Consider the following 24,184-nt stretch of genomic DNA (forward strand, 5'->3'; position numbering starts at 1 on the left):
TAATGTTAACTACCAAAATTAGGACCCGTGCTAATTGATAATTCAAACTTATTTTGGAGTGGGACATGTGGTAAATAGGTATCTGAGCTATCAGTTTTCCAATGGACCACTTTCCCTGTTCCTACCAATTAGTCTCTCATCAGGGCCTTCCAGCCGGTCACGTGGTAGGAAGCAACCACTCCTGTCTGTATCGGAGATCCTGTTTAGAGCTGTCTTGGTTGGACCGGAAAATGGTTTACTGAAAATTCAAGTTGCATCAAGCAATGGCAGAAGTTGTCCAAAGTCAACAGCAGTTGACTACGCACTTTTTCAGCACAGTTTTCCTGCTAGGACTTTTATTATAAGATTCTTACACTGGTTCTAGTTTGTCTCAACATTGACCCTGAACTTTCCCCCGTGGTGGTAATACTGATGCATGCTTCCATATATTTCTTTTCAGCGTACACCATGTCAACGTTCCAGTTGAACGACGACTACAGGTTGAAAAATAGTCTGTCAAGCCTGTTGGTGAGGGAGTGTAAATAAAATGTTCTGAGTGTCCAGGTATGGGGGGGGGGGCATCTTCGTCCAATATTATGCATGTGTAATGCGCATCATAGACACACACAAGGTACTTTTGCAGAAAGCGCAGGGATCTCGCAGTGCCGGTGCATGTTTTAGCAGTACAGGTCCACCACAGATATCGGGTTTCATGCATTCGCAATAAGAGTGTAATAAGAGCACAATACACCTAAGCAATATGGTCACAATAGGGCAGCCATAGACTTTCTGCAATACAGGGTCAATATGGGCACGGTGGCCGATTCCCAATAGGTTTTTCATAAAAAGCTCGTAGGGGACCTATAGTGCCCTTACTGTGTCTCTATTGACCTCTATGGCCAAATGTTCATTGGCATTCTATAGGGGCAGAAAGCAATCGGTATGTGTTGTGGATGCAGCATACGACTGTAGCAACATGAGAGAACTGATGTTCTGAGGCTGGAACAACATAGAAGGGACAAATACATACAAAGCCTCAAATTGCCTAAGAAATTAACGAAGAAAGATGAAAGTCACTGAAAAGGTTAGCTTGCTGTTGAACATGAGAGAACTGATGTTCTGCCTCAGAACATCAGTTCTCTCATGTTCAACAGTTGCCGCTTGCGTCGATCCTTGTCGTACGAATGTGTGTATGAGTGAGCAAAAATGTAAGAGTGAAAGGAGGATGAGTGAGAGAGAGTGACTGGATTGACCCTTCAGATGACGCACCCTAGAGGTCGCTGAGAAGGCGTGTTAGCTTAGCTCAATTGGTAGAGCGCTGGACCGGTAACAGAAGATGTGGGTTCGAGTCCTACAGCTGGCTCACCTTTTCAGTGACTTTCATCTTTCTTTGTAGCAACATGTAGTGCTTTTGAATTTTCCTCACAGGTGCAGCCGGGTTTGTGGACACATTGCAGATCTCTCCTGCCTAAAGTCCAGGACCAGACAGCTACTTAATTAAAATGCATTAATTACATTTACTTAACTACATTATTAACCACTTAACTACACTACTAATATTAACCACTTAATTAACTACTATTATTACTTAACTACATAAATTGAATTGGGGATTTTTGGGCTGTACCGAGATCAGCAGAATGCGAGGCAATTCTTGTTCATGGGACCACGTCACGTGCATTATTCATGGTGCGATTTTTGTTTTACAATGTCGAAAGCAAGGCAAAACTGCGGGAGAAGTGCAGATACTACACTACCAGTTCTTTTTGAGAGCCAAGTGCTTCGGCTAAAATTTGCGCCTGATTGGTGTAACAGCTGGGTCGGTCCAGATAGGTAGCAGTGCCGTTGGGAGTTAAACTGCGATCAGCTTGATCAAGCAGTCATTTCAAATTTTGGCAAATTTCATCACAATACTAGACTATTTGATATACCTGGTGATTGTACTTCCATCCTGTGTACATGTTCGACTGAGTCCAAGTACATTACTTGCGGAATTTCTGAAAAATTGGCTTAGTTTAAACAAGGACTGCATCCCTTTATGCTATCATGGATTTGCCGAAAAAGTTTGCATGAGAAAATATTGATGAATTTTCATTTCACATCTAGTGGTTTGGTATATATATATATATATATATATATATATATATCTTACCAAATAGCAAGTCTGCTTGGACGTAGAATCCACCTGCAAACGCTTCATCAATGCTCTCATCATAGCTTTTACTCATAGCTTACTTTTAGCTCATCATAGCGCTGTACCGAAGGAAATTAATCCTTTTTTTTTGCATGTTTCGTATCCATGTTTGTGTTTCCATTTTAAAAGACGTGCAGTATGCAGCTCACTTTTTGTATTTTTGTTTCATATAGCACCGAGAGTGGATGTTTATCATGTCTAGAACGTCATGTCTAGACTTGAGCTAATATTTGTGAACATGGGTTGCAATCGTTGTCATTTTTATGTATGTACACGCGCTTTGCATTTTCAGAAGAGACACGTGGAAGATACCCATTTGCATCAGATACTCAACTGAAGAGGAGCCCCTCCTGGTTGCTATCAATGGAACCAAAAGTAGTAAAAATAAAAAGCTTGTTCCTCATATGCCTGTTTTATGTGCTTGCATGCAACATTTATGGTGCTCAAATCACACGACACACCTCTAAAGGAATTCTAAGGAAAAGCGATAGAAACTCTCTCATTAGTAGCTCATTAGAGTTTCTATAGAATTACGGTGGCCAATATTCCGTAAGAACTCAGTAGGGACACGTCAGGATCTCATAAGAATTTCTATAGACTCTCTATAGAGTATTTAATGCGTCTATAGAGTCAATACAATAGAGTTCTTTAGAAAATCATTTCACATGAGGGTTCAAAGTCATTGAAACTACTCGCTTACGTCCGCAAGCACAGAAATGACGGTCATAGCGAACATTCACGACTGGGCGTCTGCGAGTCTGCCACTCTTCCCGCGCCAGCGGCCTTGCCGGTCCAAAGCAAATGATGCTCGCGCAATCGGCGAGAAGAATCTGGCGCAGTCTATAACAACAGTCCTCGGATCCGCGCCAGTGGCGACTATGTTTCCGCCACAGCGCTTTTGCCTGAGGTTCCCAAGGATGCCTGATACCTTTCGCCCTCTCTCTCCCGGCTTTGGCTGTGTTCATGGCGTTCGCGAACCACGCCAGGCCTCCACAGCGTTGCCGTCATAACCACGTGGTATAACTGCGTCATGCATCATAGCTAGTTCCAATTGGCCGAAGGAGATTGCACGCACCGCGATTCGTTGCAAAGTCTCGAAATAGCATTCTGGCAGCAGGTCTGGCGGGCAGTTGCGAGAAGGGAAGAGTGGCAGGTGGCGGTGTGTCGACGATGTCGGTTGACAGCACCGTTCAGAAAGAATGTATTCTCGGATTTTGTTCTTGTGTCAAAGTGACTCTGCGTATTTTGTGATATTTCCCCACACAAGTATACTACGAACAATCTATCCAGTTCCGAAGTGGAACGCGGTCGTGAGCTGACGCATGAGGAACACTTACAAGCGCCGTCGCATTTTCAAATGCAGTGACAACGGAGACAATATTCGGCGTGGGTGCGATATTTCCCGTTTCGTCGTAACCTTTGATGCGCTGCAAAAAAACAAAAACAAAAAGAAACGAAAGAAGAGCCTCACTGCGAAATTGCATGCGCTCATGTAATGTCGCTCGCTTCTATAAGTACGCTGTATGTGTCCTTTCATTGCAGTCTGTCAACGAACGCGACGCTTTGGGCTCTTACGCATGGTAAATATTTGTGAGACATTTCACTCAATACCATGCACCAAATAAACGTGCTTAGTCGAAAATTTGCCTTGGTTGTTTTGAAAAACGGAATAACGAGCGAACAGGCATGAAAAGCAGTAGATGTCGATGGTAGCCAGGAACGGCCGAAAGACGAGCCAAACTGACTCCTGATTGACCGAATGGTAGGCATCATCGAGCATTTTCATTGGTTGCACGCCCAGTGTTGCCTGAATTATCTCGAACTATGGGCTCTAAGGGGAGCTGTGGGCACCTGCTGACGCCTGGTGCGCTGAGATTTCCATGGAGTGGTTGCAGAGGCCGCACACTACAAACAAATCGGTGATATGAGCACTGGAGAAGCATGGTCCAATTCTTCTTGGTCCTAATATTCCATGGACGAAGACACATTCGAATTTATTTAATGGAACGAAAGCGTCAACGTGATCCTCAAATGCAAGCCGGAAAGCCTATTCCGTGGGCAAAACGTCATCATCAAATTTGAAAAAGCATGGGTCCGTTTTCTGGAAATGCAGTTTAATAAATTTAGGGCTTGCCGGGTTGACCTTGTTGACCTGCACTGTCGCCGATAAACCTTCGAACACCGCCTCATCTACAATGAGATATCGTCCCCTCCTTTGAAGCGGGATTTCGCGTAATGGAGGAACTGACTTTATAGTGAAAATCATATCGGAAATAAAAAAGGCGGACAACACCCATAACTGAGAGCACGCCGTTCATATATGGTTATTCCACTTTCTTTCACCACCATTCACCTTTGTTGGAATTATTCCATGTTCCGGCAGCAGCTAGCTGATTTTTTTTCTTACCTTTTGCTTCTTGTGCTTCGTTTACTTCCAACATTCCAACATTTCCTTCTTCAAAGTTTGCTCTACAGGGTTGTGAGACAAAAAAGAAAAAGAAAAGAACAAGAAACAGGAATTACACTCCAAGTTTTGTTATATTCTTACATCACGTGAAAATGACGGTGTTGGGAAAGTTCGCTGCAGGTCGCACCACAGCTTGCGTGTTGTATGTCATAACAAGTAGGCTACCATATGTGTAACTGTCGTAATCCTCGTAAGGTTATTTGCAGTCATTCAAGCGGGCAATCTATACTGGAAAGGTAAGCGGTTAGAGCACACACTGACGGATCTAGGCAGAGTGGTCCGGCAGGCCTTTCAGATTTTTTCGTTCTTATATATATTGAAGCCTAGTGCTTAGGAAGTACATTGTCGGAGGAAATACCTGAAATTATGTTATATTTTCTTTCTTTTATAATCTTCAAGACTGACCTTTTCGAGCAGTGCGTTTCCTCGCAATTTTCAGGCCTATGTTAGAAGAACTTAGATATCAAATGTGATTACATATGTTACATGTGGGGTTAAAGCATTGCCTATGTGCTGCAGTATACTATGTGCTCTCTTTAAGGTTCTAGGTTGTGCAGGTGTCTAGATAAAAAATCGCAAATTTGCCTTATTTGCAAAAAAGTCGCACTTTTTCGGCGCGTAACTGTTTCTGCTTATGCCGAAAAGTTAATATGGGTGACATCGTTCTGTCCGTCTTTAAACTGTCTTTCCATTCGAATAAAAGACATTGTTGGGAAGTGTTTGACATACTTTCTAATGTGCGTTTAGTGAAGTGTGGTAAGGTAAAAACGCGAAACATCGGATGCTTATTTTCCATAATCGCCTACTGATGACGTTGCTCATACTCCTCACACAAGCTGTGCATAACAAGCTCACATACCGTAGCAAACAAAAAAGGTCAGTTCAGAAATGTCTGAAGTTCATTTTCGGGCTTTCAGCGCACACCTGCCCTTGCTGGTCCGTGACGGGCACAGCGAGGGCGGACAGGTGAGTTTCCTCCCTTCGTAGCTTCATATTACATTTGAGATAGTGAACTTCTGGTTTATAAGGTTTATTACGAAATAAAGTTCAAATATCAATATTCAAACACAGGAGTTACGCTCAGTGGGTTGACCATACTCGCCAAACACAAACACAAACTGAAAGCACGTACGGTCCTTAACTGATGACAAAGAGAAAAAGGGACAAAATCTAACAGTCGAAGGCTACTTTCCTCCATGCACGCTTCGACGTTTTTGCCGCGCACACTGCAGACGCATGTGAGCACTCTATTGGAGGAACGCGCTGGGAGCGTTCCCATTCTCGTTTTTTGTTGTACGATGGCTTGCGATGGCTTGCGCCGGCAGATGAAGCACCTGAATATTGGGCAGCTTCGCATTCCTAATTACTTATTTGCAGTACATCTCAGGTTGTACAGCGTGGCATTGCGCATAACTATAGTTAAGCACAATCGCACTGTATCCTCGAGCGTATACGACGCCGACAGCATCGCATCCACTCTTCCCGTCTCCGGTGCAGTAAACTTCTAGGTACTAGGTTCACTTCCCTACTAGGTAGCTTTTGATTCGTTGCTCTCACCACAGCAGTGCTTACCACAGTAGTCCTCACAGAAAACACGGTGCGCTATGGGCTCTGCTCATTACACGCCTTTATAAACGAGCACTGAGGTTTTTGTGTTCTCACACACAGCAGGAATAGAATTGTGTTCTATATGTGTGCAGGAAAGCAACAGGAGTGACGGCAAGAGGCGCTTTCTGGACTTCTGTTGATCGCCTCTCTAATCACCACTCGGAGAGCGGATCATGCTTCACTGCTTTATGACACATGATCTCAGCCGCTCTGCAGGAATTGTGCAGCTTTTTAGCTCGCCCCTCGTGTTGACCTTCACCAAATTACGGCGCCATAAAATGCTACCGCAGCTTCGACACCGCGCCATACATGTTGCTGTGAAGCGAGCTTGTCATGAACAACATTTGTCAGGAATATGAACTACGTCACGAGTGTACGAATATGCAAAATACGCTACCGAAGTACCACCCCTCGCTAAACGCGTGTCAGGAGGTACGCCCGAGATTTTCCAAGAACCTCTTTTATATAAATGGAAATCGAGTTTAAAGGCGAAGAGGACGATGTCACACGTGTTAGCCATCTGGTTCTTTCAGAAAGGCAGTTACGCGCCAACAAAGTGCGTGTTTTCTTTCTTTTTTTTTCAAATGAGGCGACTTGGCGAATTTTGATCTGCTCACCTTCGAAACCTAGAACCTCACAGACAGAGAAAGCAGAACAGCACATCAGCAGTAAGAGTAGTAAAATTTAACTCGAACACATTAACGGTTACGAAGGTAAGAGGCCTTCAAAACTGCGATGAAGCGCAGTGCTGTAAATGAACTCGCTCTTAAAAAGCAACTAAAAGATATTTTCAGGTATTTCCTGAGCCAATGTATCAGGCGGCTGCGAAGTTGAATAAAAGTAAAATGATAAGACGTGGAGGACAGACTACAGGAAAGTTAACAAAAACTAATTTATTTACTGGGTAATTTAACACAGATTATACTATGCTTTGAAACGTTTAAAAGAACGGTCGACTTTTCGACAGTAGCACTGTCTTCGTTTGGACAAAAAGGACTTCTTTGTCAGGACTTTTTGTCCTGACGAAGACACTACTACTGTCGAAACGTCGACCGTTCTTTTAAACGTTTCATAGAATATTATAATATATGTGTTAAATTGGCTATTAAATAAATTAGTTTGTGTTAACTTTCCCGTAATCTGTCGTCCACGTCTTATTATTTTACTTATATTTTAATATATACATATACATATATATATATATATATACCGGGTGTTTCAGTTAAATCCCCGGGCTAAATAATTCGCGAACGGGTGCACCAATCCACGAGCTTTCTTTTTTACAAGTATCTGTCCGATACCACCTACAAGCTGCACACCGTGTGAATTAGTGGGAGGCGCTCATTATTAAAATAAAAATGCAAATGAGTTTCGTAAAAAAGCGTAACTTCTAAAGCAGGGCGCTGTCGGCATTAAAATGGGTACTACCCATTTTGGGAACTTCAGTGGACACCTTTTAGAGAAAAATCTGCCACCGAAGCGGGTCATTTGTTGCAGTAATTAATTGGTTTCGGTTTACATATTTTTGTCGCGGCTTGTCGCTGCGAAGCGCAAAAGGATGCTCTTTGACTCCCTTGTCCATCAATGAATTACGTCCTTACACCAATGAATTACACCAATGAATTACACCAATGAAATACGCCCTTTTGCGCTTCACCGCGACCAGCCGCGAAAAAAATACGTAAACCGAAACCAATTACTGCAACAAATGACCCGCTTCGGGGGCAGATTTTTCTCTAAAAGGTGTCCACTGAAAGTCCCAAAAGGGGTAATACCCATTTTAATGCCGACAGCGCCCTGCTTTAGAAGTTACGCTTTTTTACGAAACTCATTTGCATTTTTATTTTAATAATGAGCGCCTCCCACTCATTCACACGGTGTGCAGCTTGTAGGTGGTATCGGACAGATACTTGTAAAAAAGAAAGCTCGTGGATTGGTGCACCCGTTCGCGAATTATTTAGCCCGGGGATTTAACTGAAACACCCTGCATATACCCATGGAACGATGCGAGAGCACCAGACGACACGTGTTTCACCGTGTTTGCGGCTCGTCAGCGTAGCGTCGCATCGTTCGGAATTGGCAAACCAGGGGTCACTCAGCCAGCGATATACACCTTGGAGGGTGACTGAGCACTCCTCAATGCCACAGTGCAAGCCACTGAAATATAATGAGGGAGGAAAAGCCATTAAAGAAACAATTAAATGATACTAGACGTGCTTGAAATTCAAAATTACAGATTAAGATGGCTTCTATGGCTGCACGCAGAGAAACAGATGCTTATGGAAGGATGCGACAGCACCAGAGGACACGTGTTTCGCCGTGTTTGCGGCTCGTCAGCTCTGGATTTTGGTAGCTGCGCATCGTTCGGAATTGGCAAACCAGGGGTCACTCAGCGAGCGATATACACCTGGGAGGGTGACTGAGCACTCCTCAATGCCACAGTGCAAGCCAGTGAAATACAATGAGGGGGGAAGCCATTAAAGAAACAAGTACATGATACTAGACGTGTTTGAAATTCAAAATTAGATTAAGATGGCTTCTATGGCTCCACGCAGCGAACCAGATACTCGTTGAACGATGCGACAGCACGAGAGGACACGTGTTTCGCCGCGTTTGCGATATATATGTATATGCAGAAGAACAAAAGTTCAGAAGGCCACGAGGTAAATAAAGTTCTTATGTACGCTGTTTGCGTTGATGTTTGCCTTTTATTCCTTCGCAACGACATTCCGAACGATGCGCAGCTACCCAGAGCTGACGAGAAGCAAACACGGCGAAAGACGTGCCCTCTGGCACTGTCGCATTGTTCCATGAGTATCTGTTTCTCTGCGTGCAGCCATTTTGAATTTCAAACACGTCTAGTATCATTTACTTGTTTCTTTAATAGCTTTTTCCCCCTCATCATATTTCACTGGCTTGCACTGTGGCTTTGATGAGTGCTCAGTCACCCTCCCAGGTGTATATCGCTCGCTGAGTGACCCCTGGTTTGCCAATTCCGAACGCTGCGCAACTACCCAGAGCTGACGAGCCGCAAACACAGCGAAACACTTGTCCTCTGGTGCTGTCGCATCGTTCCATGAGTATCTGTTTCTCTGCGTGCAGCCATAGAAGCCATCTTAATCTGTAATTTTGAATTTCAAACACGTCTAGTATCATTTACTTGTTTCTTTATTGGCTTTTTCCCCATCATTATATTTCGCTGGCTTGCACTGTGGCATTGAGGAGTGTTGAGTCACCCTCCCAGGTGTATATCGCTCGCTGAGTGACCCCTGGTTTGCCAATTCCGAACGATGCCCAACTACACATAGCTGATGAGCCGCAAACACGGCGAAACACGTGTCCTCTCGTGCTCTCCCATCGTTCCATGAGTATCTGTTTCTCTGCGTGCAACCATATAATCCATCTTAATCTGTAATTTTGAATTTCAAACACGTCTAGTATCATTTATTTGTTTCTTTAATGGCTTTTCCCCCTCATTATATTTCGCTGGCTTGCACTGTGGCATTGAGGAGTGCTCAGCCACCCTCCCAGGTGTATATCGCTCGCTGAGTGACCCCTGGTTTGCCAATTCCGAACGGTGCGCAACTACCCAGAGCTGACGAGCCGCAAACACAGCGAAACACTTGTCCTCTGGTGCTGTCGCATCGTTCCATGAGTATCTGTTTCTTTGCGTGCAGCCATAGAAGCCATCTTAATCTGTAATTATGAATTTCAAACACGTCCGGTATCATTTACTTGTTTCTTTATTGGCTTTTTCCCCATCATTATATTTCGCTGGCTTGCACTGTGGCATTGAGGAGTGCTCAGTCACTCTCCCAGGTGTATATCGCTCGCTGAGTGAGCCCTGGTTTGCCAATTCCTAACGATGCTCAGCTACACAGAGCTGACGAGCCGGAAACACGGCGAAACACGAGTCCTCTGGTGCTGTCGCATCGTTCTAGAGTATCTGTTTCTCTGCGTGCAGCCATAGAAGCCATTTTAATCTGTAATTTTGAATTTCAAACACGTCTAGTATCATTTACTTGTTTCTTTATTGGCTTTTTCCCCATCATTATATTTCGCTGGCTTGCACTGTGGCATTGAGGAATGTTGAGTCACCCTCCCAGGTGTATATCCCTCGCTGAGTGAGCCCTGGTTTGCCAATTCCGAACGATGCGCAGCTACCCAGAGCTGACAAGCCGCAAACATGGCGAAACACGTGTCCTCTCGTGCTCTCCCATCGTTCCATGAGTATCTGTCTCTCTGCGTGCAGCCATGGAAGCCATCTTAATCTGTAATTTTGAATTTCAAACACGTCTAGTAGCATTTACTTGTTTCTTTAATGGCTTTTTTCCCCTCATTATATTTCACTGCCTTGCACTGTGGCATGGAGGAGTGCTCAGTAACGCTCCCAGGTGTATATCGCTTGCTGAGTGACCCCTGGTTTGCCAATTCCGAACGATGCCCAACTACACATAGCTGACGAGCCGCAAACACGGCAAAACACCTGTTCTCTCGTGCTCTCCCATCGTTCCATGAGTATCTGTTTCTCTGCGTGCAACCATATAAGCCATCTTAATCTGTAATTTTGAATTTCAAACACGTCTAATATCATTTACTTGTTCCTTTAATGGCTTTTCCCCCCTCATTATATTTCGCTGGCTTGCACCGTGGCATTGAGGAGTGCTCAGTCACCCACCCAGGGGTAAAATCGCTCGCTGAGTGACCCCTGGTTTGCCAATTCCTAACGATGCACAGCGACCCAGAGCAAACGAGCCGCAAACAGGGCGAAACACGAGTTCTTTGGTGCTGTCGCATCGTTCTAGAGTATCTGTTTCTCTGCGTGCAGCCATAGAAGCCTACTTAATCTGTAATTTTGAATTTCAAACACCTCTAGTATCATTTACTTGTTTCTTTAATGGCTTTTCCCCCTCATTATATTTCGCTGGCTTGCACTGTGGCATTGAGGAGTGCTCAGTCACCCTCCCAGGTGTATATCGCTCGCTGAGTGACCCCTGGTTTACCAATTCCGAACGATGCGCAGCTACCCAGAGCTGACGAGCCGCAAACACGGCGAAACACGTGTCCTCTGGTGCTGTCGCATCGTTCCATGAGTATCTGTTTCTCTGCGTGCAGCCATAGACGCCATCTTAATCTGTAATTTTGAATTTCAAACACGTCTAGTATCATTTACTTGTTTCTTTAATGGCTTTTTGCCCCTCATTATATTTCGCTGGCTTGCACTGTGGCATTGAGGAGTGCTCAGTCACCTTCCCAGGTGTATATCGCTCTCTGAGTGACCCCTGGTTTGCCAATTCCGAACGATGCGCAGCTACGCAGAGCTGACGAGCCGGAAACACGGCGAAACACGTGTCCTCTTGTGCTGTCGCATCGTTCCGTGAGTATCTGTTTCTCTGCATGGAACCATATAAGCCATCTTAATCTGTAATTTTTAATTTCAAATACGTCTAGTATCATGTACTTGTTTCTTTATTGGCTTTTCCCCCTCATTATATTTCACTGGCTGACACTGTGGCATTGAGGAGGGCTCAGTCACCCTCCCAGGTGTATATCGCTCGCTGAGTGACCCCTGGTTTGCCAATTCCGAACGATGCCCAACTACACATAGCTGACCAGCCGCAAACACAGCAAAACACGTGTCCTCTCGTGCTCTCCCATCGTTCCATGAGTATCTGTTTCTCTGCGTGCAACCATATAAGCCATCTTAATCTGTGATTTTGAATTTCAAACACGTCTAGTATCATTTACTTGTTTCTTTAATGGCTTTTCCCCCCTCATTATATTTCGCTGGCTTGCACCGTGGCATTGAGGAGTGCTCAGTCACCCTCCACGGTGTATACCGCTGGCTGAGTGACCCCTGGTTGCCAATTTCGAACGATGCGCAGCTACCCGGAGCTGACGAGCCGGAAACACGTCGAAACACTTGTCCCCTGGTGCTGTCGCATCGTTCCATGAGTATCTGTTTCTTTGCGTGCAGCCATAGAAGCCATCTTAATCTGTAACTTTGAATTTCAAACACGTCTAATATCATGTGCTTGTTTCTTTATTGGCTTTTCCCCATCATTATATTTCACTGGCTTACACTGTGGCATTGAGGAGTGCTCAGTCACCCTCCCAGGTGTATATCGCTCGCTGAGTGACCCCTGGTTTGCCAATTCCGAACGGTGGGCAACTACCCAGAGCTGACGAGCCGCAAACACAGCGAAACACTTGTCCTCTGGTGCTGTCGCATCGTTCCATGAGTATCTGTTTCTTTGCGTGCAGCCATATAAGCCATCTTAATCTGTAATTTTTAATTTCAAATACGTCTAGTATCATGTACTTGTTTCTTTATTGGCTTTTCCCCCTCATTATATTTCACTGGCTGACACTGTGGCATTGAGGAGGGCTCAGTCACCCTCCCAGGTGTATATCGCTCGCTGAGTGACCCCTGGTTTGCCAATTCCGAACGATGCCCAACTACACATAGCTGACCAGCCGCAAACACAGCAAAACACGTGTCCTCTCGTGCTCTCCCATCGTTCCATGAGTATCTGTTTCTCTGCGTGCAACCATATAAGCCATCTTAATCTGTGATTTTGAATTTCAAACACGTCTAGTATCATTTACTTGTTTCTTTAATGGCTTTTCCCCCCTCATTATATTTCGCTGGCTTGCACCGTGGCATTGAGGAGTGCTCAGTCACCCTCCACGGTGTATACCGCTGGCTGAGTGACCCCTGGTTGCCAATTTCGAACGATGCGCAGCTACCCGGAGCTGACGAGCCGGAAACACGTCGAAACACTTGTCCCCTGGTGCTGTCGCATCGTTCCATGAGTATCTGTTTCTTTGCGTGCAGCCATAGAAGCCATCTTAATCTGTAACTTTGAATTTCAAACACGTCTAATATCATGTGCTTGTTTCTTTATTGGCTTTTCCCCATCATTATATTTCACTGGCTTACACTGTGGCATTGAGGAGTGCTCAGTCACCCTCCCAGGTGTATATCGCTCGCTGAGTGACCCCTGGTTTGCCAATTCCGAACGGTGGGCAACTACCCAGAGCTGACGAGCCGCAAACACAGCGAAACACTTGTCCTCTGGTGCTGTCGCATCGTTCCATGAGTATCTGTTTCTTTGCGTGCAGCCATAGAAGCCATCTTAATCTGTAATTTTGAATTTCAAACACGTCTAGTATCATTTACTTGTTTCTTTATTGGCTTTTTCCCCATCATTATATTTCGCTGGCTTGCACTGTGGCATTGATGAGTGCTCAGTCACTCTCCCAGGTGTATATCGCTCGCTGAGTGACCCTGGTTTGCCAATTCCGAATGATGCGCGGCAACCCAGAGCTGACGAGCCGGAAACACGGCGAAACACGTGTCCTCTGGTGCTGTCACATCGTTCCATGAGTATCTGTTTCTCTGCGTGGAACCATATAAGCCATCTTAATCTGTAATTTTTAATTTCAAACACGTCTAGTATCATGTACTTGTTTCTTTATTGGCTTTTCCCCCTCATTATATTTCACTGGCTTACACTGTGGCATTGAGGAGTGCTCAGTCACCCTCCCAGGTGTATATCGCTCGCTGAGTGACCCCTAGTTTGCCAATTCCGAACGGTGCGCAACTACCCAGGGCTGACGGGCCGCAAACACAGCGAAACACTTGTCCTCTGGTGCTGTCGCATCGTTCCATGAGTATCTGTTTCTCTGCGTGCAGCCATAGAAGCCATCTTAATCTGTAATTTTGAATTTCAAACACGTCTAGTATCATTTACTTGTTTCTTTATTGGCTTTTTCCCCATCATTATATTTCGCTGGCTTGCACTGTGGCATTGAGGAGTGTTGAGTCACCCTCCCAGGTGTATATCGCTCGCTGAGTGAGCCCTGGTTTGCCAATTCCGAACGATGCGCAGCTACCCAGAGCTGACAAGCCGCAAACACGGCGAAACACGTGTCCTCTCGTGCTCTCCCATCGTTCCATGAGTATCTGTCTCTCTGCGTGCAACCATATAAGCCATCTTAATCTGTAATTTTGAATTTCAAACACGTCTAGTATCATTTACTTGTTTCTTTAATGGCTTTTCCCCCTCATTATATTTCACTGGCTTGCACTGTCGCATTGAGGAGTGCTCAGTCACCATCCACGGTGTATACCGCTGGCAAAGTGACCCCTGGTTTGCCGATTCCGAACGAGGCGCAGCTACCCAGAGCTGACGAGTCGCAAACACGGCGAAACACGTGTCCTCTGGTGCTGTCGCATCGTTCCATGAGTATCTGTTTCTCTGCGTGCAGCCATAGAAGCCATCTTAATCTGTAATTTTGAATTTCAAACACGTCTAGTATCATTTACTTGTTTCTTTAATGGCTTTTGCCCCTCATTATATCTCGCTGGCTTGCACTGTGGCATTGAGGAGTGCTCAGTCACCTTCCCAGGTGTATATGGCTCGCTGAGTGACCCCTGGTTTGCCAATTCCGAACGATGCGCAGCTACCCAGAGCTGACGAGCCGGAAACACGGCGAAACACGTGTCCTCTTGTGCTGTCGCATCGTTCCATGAGTATCTGTTTCTCTGCATGGAACCATATAAGCCATCTTAATCTGTAATTTTCAATTTCAAACACGTCTAGTATCATGTACTTGTTTCTTTATTGGCTTTTCCCCCTCATTATATTTCACTGGCTGACACTGTGGCATTGAGGAGCGCTCAGTCACCCTCCCAGGTGTATATCGCTCGCTGAGTGACCCCTGGTTTGCCAGTTCCGAACGGTGCGCAACTACCCAGAGCTGACGAGCCGCAAACACAGCGAAACACGTGTCCTCTCGTGCTCTCCCATCGTTCAATGAGTATCTGTTTCTCTGCGTGCAACCATATAAGCCATCTTAATCTGTAATTTTGAATTTCAAACACGTCTAGTATCATTTACTTGTTTCTTTAATGGCTTTTTCCTCCTCCTTATATTTCGCTGGCTTGCACTGTGGCATTGAGGAATGCTCAGTCACTCTCCCAGGTGTATATCGCTCGCTGAGTGACCCCTGGTTTGCCAATTCCGAACGATGCGCAGCTACCCAGAGATGACGAGCCGCAAACACGGCGAAACACGTGTCCTCTGGTGCTGTCGCATCGTTCCGTGAGTATCTGTTTCTCTGCGTGCAGCCATAGCAGCCATTTTAATCTGTAATTTTGAATTTCAAACACGTCTGGTATCATTTACTATCTTCTTTAATGGCTTTTTTCCCCTTATTATATTTCACTGGCTTGCACTCAGGCATTGATCAGTGCTCAGTCACTCTCCCAGGTGTATATCGCTCGCTGAGTAACCACTGGTTTGCCAATTCCGAACGATGCGCAGCTACCCAGAGCTGACGAGCCGCAAACACGGCGAAACACGAGTCCTCTTGTGCTGTCGCATCGTTCCATGAGTATCTGTTTCTCTGCGTGCAACCATATAAGCCATCTTAATCTGTAATTTTGAATGTCAAACACGTCTAGTATCATTTACTTGTTTCTTTAATGGCTTTTTCCTCCTCATTATATTTCGCTGGCTTGCACTGTGGCATTGAAGAATGCTCAGTCACTCTCCCAGGTGTATATCGCTCGCTGAGTGACCCCTGGTTTGCCAATTCCGAACGATGCGCAGCTACCCAGAGATGACGATCCGCAAACACGGCGAAACACGTGTCCTCTGGTGCTGTCGCATCGTTCCATGAGTAACTCTATATAAGTATATATAGGATCTGTGACATTGCGAGCCGTCTAGTTACTTGTTGTTATCATTAGGGCTTCATTCAGCAAATGAAGCCCTAAAGCACTTAGGGCGTCAAAACACGGCTGAAGGAATACGCTCCGGGGAACAACGGGAATTCTACCTAATTTACAAATTCCGATCGGCCATTAACGAGGACCCTGGCATGCTGTCAACAATAATAAGTTTAACTACCTAGATAAAACCCTCTTGCCTTTTCTCGTTCCAGCCGGATCAAAATCCCCACTGACCCACAAGGACGATGACCCCACTCCTGGACCTGACACAGGTGGCGGGAATTTCCCCTAACCGACCATGACGTCATTCTCAAGCCCCTTATCAGCCACGTGGCCACATTTAGCTATTTCGTCCCGAAGAAGGCGCAGCTTCCGCAGTAACGTAGACATCTTCCCTAACTTTTATCATTTTTAAGTTTTAATAAACCCTTTTTTGGTTACTTCCCCTACTTTCGTCTTCTGTCTCCCATTTATTTCTACGTTCACTATAATTATGCAGCCGTCCCACCCAACTCCAATATTTCAAGATATATATATATATATATATATATATAGGTATTCAATAAAACTCAGAAGTGGAGACGGTGCTTCTACAGGACGAGGAATAAAAGGGGAACTTTATTAAAAACTAAGAGGGAGTATTCGACGTTTCGACAGCAGCGATGTCTTCAACAGGAATGGGATATTCTGGTGACGCAAGACAATTGCAAAGAATGAGAGGAGAATATGTACAAGGGGAGAGGGCAGCACACGTGCTTTGTCAAACAAAGGTAAAATGGTGCCATGAATCACAGGCAGTCATGTTCTTCGCCGGAGGGCAATGATTTCCTGGGGTGACCAACCGGGGAGTCTGAAAGAGATACAAAAGTGTGTATGTATTCTGAGAGGATTAGGAATTTAGGTTGCGAACTGTTGAGAGGACGCCGGGGTCCTCGTTAATCTGACTTTTAAATTTGTAGATCAGGAACGATTCTCTTAGTTCTCTAAGGCGTTGGAATGGAAAACCCGATTGCGGAACGAAAATGGCTGTGTCGTTAATTGAGTGGCCGGGTTTACTAAAATGTCGAGACACTGGCAGATTAGGTTTCTTTGATACGTCGGACCTGTGGTTGTTGAATCGGATTCTGAAGGATGTAGCTGTTTGACCGATATATTGGGCCTTGCACTCATTACATTGAAGGAGATAAAGGACGTTAGAAGAGTTACAGTTAAACAGACCATTAATTTTTGTGCGATAGCTGGAATTTGTGCTTTCTACTCTGGTAGCAGTTTGCATTAATTTACAGATCTGGCATCTGCGTCCGTTGCATGGTTGAAAACCGTTGTGTTCCGACGGCTTGTTAACTTGGCGTTCACAAGACTGTCTTGGATGTTCCTTGCTCGACGATAAGTAACGCGGGGTGGTTCCGGAAACACCTGACTCATACGATCAGATTGGGTGAGGATTGCATAGTGCCGTTTCAGTATGCGGTTTACGTCCGGGGCATAACCGTTGAAGCTAATAGTGAGGTTTACCGAAGAATTCTTATCGGCTCGAGGCTGTGTTTAGAATAGGTTCTCTCGATCGGTTGATCTAGCTCTGGCATCTTTTACGACCTGATTAGGATATTTTCTCTCTGCGAAAGTTTCTTCAAGGCTCTCAAGATGATTGTCTAGTTCATCATCGTTAGAACATATTCTCCGGTAACGCAGCGCTTGACTATAAGGGATAGCTAGCTTAGTGTGTCTGGGATGGCAACTCTGGAACGATAGATACTGTTCGGAGTCGGTAGGTTTTCGATACAGACTGGTGGTTATGATTCCATTATGTAGTTTAACTTCCACATCCAGAAAATTAACAGCCGAGGAGGAGTAATTGAATGTAAATTTAATACTGGGGATGTACTTGGTTAAAGTCGTTAACAAACAACTGAAGGTCGCATTCGGAGTGGGGCCAAATAATGAATATATCATCTAGGAATCGCTTATATAGGAGTGGCTTCAGTGCACAATTTCTGAGGAACGGTTCTTCCAAGGATGCCATGAAGATATTTGCATAGTTAGGGGCCATTTTTGTTCCCATTGCTGTACCATTGACCTGTATGTAGTGTTTGTCGTCGAATTCAAAGTTATTGCATGTTAGGATCAGATTCAGGAGTTCCGTGAGGACGGACGTATCATAACCCTGATCGGGTTGATTCTTAAATGCATATTCTGCTGCTGCTATTCCATCTGAGTGAGGAATGTTAGTATACAAGGAAGTGACATCTAGGGTTGCTAACAGACAGTTAGGGGGGACATTTATTTTACGTATATCTTGAAGGGAATGGTTGGTATCCTTAACGTATGAGTCGAATTTAGACGGGATAGGCTTGAGGAGATGATCCACGAATGATGAAATATTCTCAGTGGCTGTACCATTACAGGAAACAATCGGCCTTCCGGGGTTACCCGCCTTATGTATCTTGGACCGAGATACATAATCTTGGATCAAGATACATAAGCCGGGTAACCCCGGAAGGCCGATTGTTTCCTGTAATGGTACAGCCACTGAGAATCTTTCATCATTCGTGGATCATCTCCTCAAGCCTATCCCGTCTAAATTCGACTCATACGTTAAGGATACCAACCATTTCCTTCAAGATATACGTAAAATAAACGTTCCCCCTAACTGTCTGTTAGCAACCCTAGATGTCACTTCCTTGTATACTAACATTCCTCACTCAGATGGAATAGCAGCAGCAGAATATGCATTTAAGAATCAACCCGATCAGGGTTATGATACGTCCGTCCTCACGAAACTCCTGAATCTGATCCTAACATGCAATAACTTTGAATTCGACGACAAACACTACATACAGGTCAATGGTACAGCAATGGGAACAAAAATGGCCCCTAACTATGCAAATATCTTCATGGCATCCTTGGAAGAACCGTTCCTCAGAAATTGTGCACTGAAGCCACTCCTATATAAGCGATTCCTAGATGATATATTCATTATTTGGCCCCACTCCGAATGCGACCTTCAGTTGTTTGTTAACGACTTTAACCAAGTACATCCCCAGTATTAAATTTACATTCAATTACTCCTCCTCAGCTGTTAATTTTCTGGATGTGGAAGTTAAACTACATAATGGAATCATAACCACCAGTCTGTATCGAAAACCTACCGACTCCCAACAGTATCTATCGTTCCAGAGTTGCCACCCCAGACACACTAAGCTAGCTATCCCTTATAGTCAAGCGCTGCGTTACCGGAGAATATGTTCTAACGATGATGAACTAGACAATCACCTTGAGAGCCTTGAAGAAACTTTCGCAGATAGAAAATATCCTAATCAGGTCGTAAAAGATGCCAGAGCTAGATCAACCGATCTAGAGAGCCTATTCCAAACACAGCCCCGAGCCGATAAGAATTCTTCGGTAAACCTCACTATTAGCTTCAACGGTTATGCCCCGGACGTAAACCGCATACTGAAACGGCACTATGCAATCCTCACCCAATCTGATCGTATGAGTCAGGTGTTTCCCGAACCACCACGCGTTACTTATCGTCGAGCAAGGAACATCCAAGACAGACCTGTGAACGCCAAGTTAAACAAGCCGTCTGAACACAACGGTTGTCAACCATGCAACGGACGCAGATGCCAGATCTGTAAATTAATGCAAACTGCTACCAGAGTAGAAAGCACAAATTCCAGCTATCGCACAAAAATTAATGGTCTGTTTAACTGTAACTCTTCTAACGTCCTTTATCTCCTTCAATGTAATGAGTGCAAGGCCCAATATATCGGTCAAACAGCTACATGCTTCAGAATCCGATTCAACAACCAGGTCCGACGTATCAAAGAAACCTAATCTGCCAGTGTCTCGACATTTTAGTAAACCCGGCCACTCAATTAACAACATAGCCATTTTCGTTCCGCAATCGGGCTTTCCATTCCAACGCCTTAGAGAACTAAGAGAATCGTTCCTGATCTACAAATTTAAAAGTCAGATTAACGAGGACCCCGGCGTCCTCTCAACAGTTCGCAACCTAAATTCCTAATCCTCTCAGAATGCATACACACTTTTGTATCTCTTTCAGACTCCCCGGTTGGTCACCCCAGGAAATCATTGCCCTCCGGCGAAGAACATGACTGCCTGTAATTCATTGTACCCTTTTACCTTTGTTTGACAAAGCACGTGTGCTGCCCTCTCCCCTTGTACATATTCCCCTCTCATTCTTTGCAATTGTCTTGCGTCACCAGAATATCCCATTCCTGTTGAAGACAGCGCTGCTGTCGAAACGTCAAATACTCCCTCTTAGTTTTTAATAAAGTTCCCCTTTTATTCCTTGTCCTGTAGAAGCACCGTCTCCACTTCTGATTTTTATTGAATACCTTTATTTTTCGTGGTCAACCGCATTCGTTTATTTCAACTATATATATATATATATATATATATATATATATATATATATATATAGGGGGAAGACACCAGAGACTGAAGTAGGGAGTGGGGGAAAGTTAGTTATTAAGCTGGCATTTAAATTAACTCTTTTTCCCGCTATCTATATACAACATCCTGTTCGTTCGAACCTCCATTTTGTAGCGTATATACATATATATATATGTATATATACACACATACGTAACGAAAATAATCTGAGAGATCGACCTGACCACCCTGCCTTGAAATCACCGTGCGGTGATGCCCTATTAATGATCACAGTTCAAATATCAATTTGAATTCAGTAAATTTACTGAATTCATTCAATTTACCGTTCTCACGTACAACCGAGCACAGAGCGCTACCTCGCTGCGGTCCCGGGATATCTTGTTGCGCCATGATGCCGGTACTACCGTGATTGTTTACTGTCCACGTCGGGTATCCGCAGCATGAACGCGAATGACACTTTCGATGCTGTGATCGCGATAGCAACTATAGTAACCAAACAAGCGTGGATTGGCAGATGCACGGGTACATGAAATCGTGGCCATTTTTACGTCGTCGTCGTCGCGTTCACGCCTTGCTGCTACGAAAGATACGAAGCAAAACAAATCCCAGCTTCGCTGACGTCACGGCTGAAGGAAGCTCATGATTGGTTAATGCAGACTCAGGGCTCAAACTAGCGCTAGAAAAGTTGAGCGGGGCTCCATTTTCAGAAGAGTGATTTTACAGCGGGTCGCAGCAATGCGAGGAAGAAAATATAGCACAATTTTAAAGCGCTATGTACCAGAGCGCTATATGTGGGAACTGTCCTTCATAGTCACTGCTTATGCACGTGAGCTCTACAATAGTACTTCTCGTAACAGCGAATAATTGGTCACTAGTTTCGTGTTGTACGGTGGAGATACAGATGACAAACCGTTGCGGAGTTGAACATCCGTACAAAATACATCCGCACCTGACAACGGCAACAAGGAAAAAATAGCAAGAAAAAAAACGTGAAAATTCTGCCTCTCAAAATTTGTTTTAAAAAGCTTCAATTGATATTAGTGTAACAAAACCTGTTTGCGATCCCAACTGTCCTGCTCCGCGATATAAGTGAAATAAATTCGAGGTAGCGGTAGCGTTTAAGCAAGGCCGTTGTGTACTATTCATAGTTCATTCATAGATTTAGTTTCGAAGACTAATAAGATTCGTTGAGCATTAGTCCATACATCAGTCCATATGGCCATTAAAGTGCTTCATTTCCTCATTCGGCATCTTCCAGTTGCGCAATGTATATAATTTTTCCATTTACTATATAAGTATGCTTACTTTATGTACACATCCTCCATGGTAGCAACAGTAACGCCGATACTTCCGATCCCGAGATTCTGCATTTGCTGCTCAAGTGTGGCGAACATAGACTCGAAGCCCTGTGGATCGGAGACCCCCAGGGAGATTGTCACTTCCGTTAGGCTCTCACTACCAATTTCCGCATTAGGAGCTGTCTGCTTAACGATGCTGAGAATCATGTCCACCTTCATGTTGCCGCTTCTTGCCAGGTGAATTTGGTAACCCGTACCTGGAAATTGCCCAATTTCCGTTTAATTCAGACGTCATAGATTATCTAATAATGTGTGGCATTATGTTGAGTCGTATACTTCCAAAAGCAATAAAGTCCTCTGATTACTTTTGATTAATGGTTACTTGTGATCTGATTAATTTAGTGATTACTTGTGCCCTGATTTTACTAAGTTTACTGGTCTCTTGTACCGCAATGACATATTATAGTCCCTGCACACCTAATAGAAAGTATTAATCCCGCTGCAATGATATATAAGTTTTTGTGCAATTCTTTTATTATTGTTGCATTGTTCGGTTCTATGATACACGTTACAGATGCGAAGACCAAGTACTACTAATGACTAATCAAGATGCAAAGACGATCTATTCGGCTACACTTTCGTTACGTAATCCGCACAAAATGTGTGGTCCATCGAGCAGACTAACTTATGTCAATAGTCTTCTGCATATCAAACATCCCTCAGAAGCCTTCATTGGGAAAGCGCTAATATATGATCCAAGAACTTCCAACCCACTACTAGAATACAACGAAGCGAAACACATTCGTGACGGTGACGGACATGCGCCTCAGCAAGTTACACTGCCTAATTGACTTCAGGCGCTGTAACTTCAAGGCGCTTACGTGACTTCCTAGTCACGGCCTAGTAACTTCAAGGCGCTTACGTCACACAACGTAAACTCCTTTGTATCAAACATTGTGTGTTGTACTTGACCTGTCGCTTCTATTGTCATTAGAGAAACCTGCGGCATTTTCGCTCGAATGAAATGACCGATCCGTGTGTCGCGCATGCCCATTAGTTGTAGGACGCGCGATTTCGCTCAAACGACCATACGCCCTGAGTCTCTCTTACAAGGGCAACCGCCATGGAGCGAAAAAGCAGCGAACTTCGTTCAGCGTCGGACGCCCTGAACGCGGCATAAAAAATGAGAGCGTCCGCCGGCGATCTGCCCATGCGAGATATTTTCGCCCAGCGTCGGCGAATTCCAGAATCGTCGGCTGCTGCAGAATGTGAGGGGGCCAATCAAAGCGCACTTCCGCAAAGATTTTGCGCCACCTACGACTCGCTGCCTTGTCGTCTGCTATGTTCAAGTGTTTGCCAACGTTTTGATAAATTAAAAGAATGAAATCGTGGGCGGGTAGTTCGATGCCTAAGGTTGTACGGCTATATAGTACAACGACAGATTCACTTCAGACCAATTTTGTGGGCCTGCACCAATGCGCATTTTAAACACCACCGGGAAAAGGTCCCTGTGTGGGAGGAAGTTCCCTCCGAAGTCGGGGGAAACCCAGACGGTAAGCTAATGGGCTTTTAAGCTGGAATTCTGTTGACATTGGTAACCTCACTGAGGAACACGTTGACTTCAGTGGACATTATTTTCGCTTCATTCGTAGGACCGACCGTAAAGGCGCGATGAAGAGGCTGCACGACACGTTCCTGAAGAAATACAAAAGTTGGAAGACCGCTGCACTTAGTGGGTCGGGAGCGAGTTCCACGAAGGAGGGCCGATGGCCGTATTTTTGGTCAATAATGTTTTTAAGGGACCAAGTAGATGTGGGCAAGTACATGCAATTTTCAGTAAGCACTCGTGACTAAACGTTTGTCCCATGTCTGGTTCTAGCAATTATTGCTTCGGCTCCACGGAACATAATTGAACATGTGCTTGTAACATGTGGTACTAAACCAACGTACTCACCGTGGTCAACCCGCAAGCGTTCACTAATTTGCTGTGAGCACTCGTGTTAACGTTTTTCTTTGAATGCTGTTGACTTTGATGCAAACGTACACGCATTTCAGTCCACTATTTGCTCTACTTTTCAACTGGATTTGCCTCAAGGTTGAAAGGTACCGTCTGTCAAATCAAAAGAAATGGTGCATGGCTGGGAATGTTCGGGAAAGCACTTAGCAGTGATAGGAGATCGGGCAACCAGGTTGTTTCGAAGCTGTGTGGGACTATCGCAACAGAGCATGAAAGACTGAACATTTCATCCCCTCATCCGTGCAGTAGTAATCGAAAGCTGTATTCCGCTAAATGCATAGTGCACCTTTGCATAGTGCACCAATATAGAAGAGGTTACACGTTCGATATCTCTACTGAGAGGTCAAAAATTCCTTGTAACGTGACATTGTAGGAGCAATAGAAGTTACTTCTGAGTATAACACAAGTCCAGTCGTCGTAACTTATAAATGTACCCTTTATAGGGCTGCTGTGACCTCTA

General features: G+C 44.7%; 1 protein-coding gene across 3 annotated transcripts in view; it reads right to left on the reverse strand.

Moving 5' to 3' along the window:
• Positions 1-24,184, reverse strand: part of LOC135387031 (phospholipid-transporting ATPase ABCA1-like) — a 476,077-nt gene that overhangs the window by 230,443 nt on the left and 221,450 nt on the right. For all 3 annotated transcript variants that reach the window (XM_064616460.1, XM_064616459.1, XM_064616458.1), the window contains 2 exons: positions 21,715-21,964; positions 4,581-4,642 (listed from right to left, as the gene is read on the reverse strand). In XM_064616460.1, coding sequence (XP_064472530.1) covers positions 4,581-4,642; positions 21,715-21,964 — 312 coding nt within the window. The remainder of the gene's footprint in view (positions 1-4,580; positions 4,643-21,714; positions 21,965-24,184) is intronic.

The sequence above is a fragment of the Ornithodoros turicata genome, chromosome 3, assembly GCF_037126465.1.
Source record: "Ornithodoros turicata isolate Travis chromosome 3, ASM3712646v1, whole genome shotgun sequence".
Taxonomy (NCBI): domain Eukaryota; kingdom Metazoa; phylum Arthropoda; class Arachnida; order Ixodida; family Argasidae; genus Ornithodoros; species Ornithodoros turicata.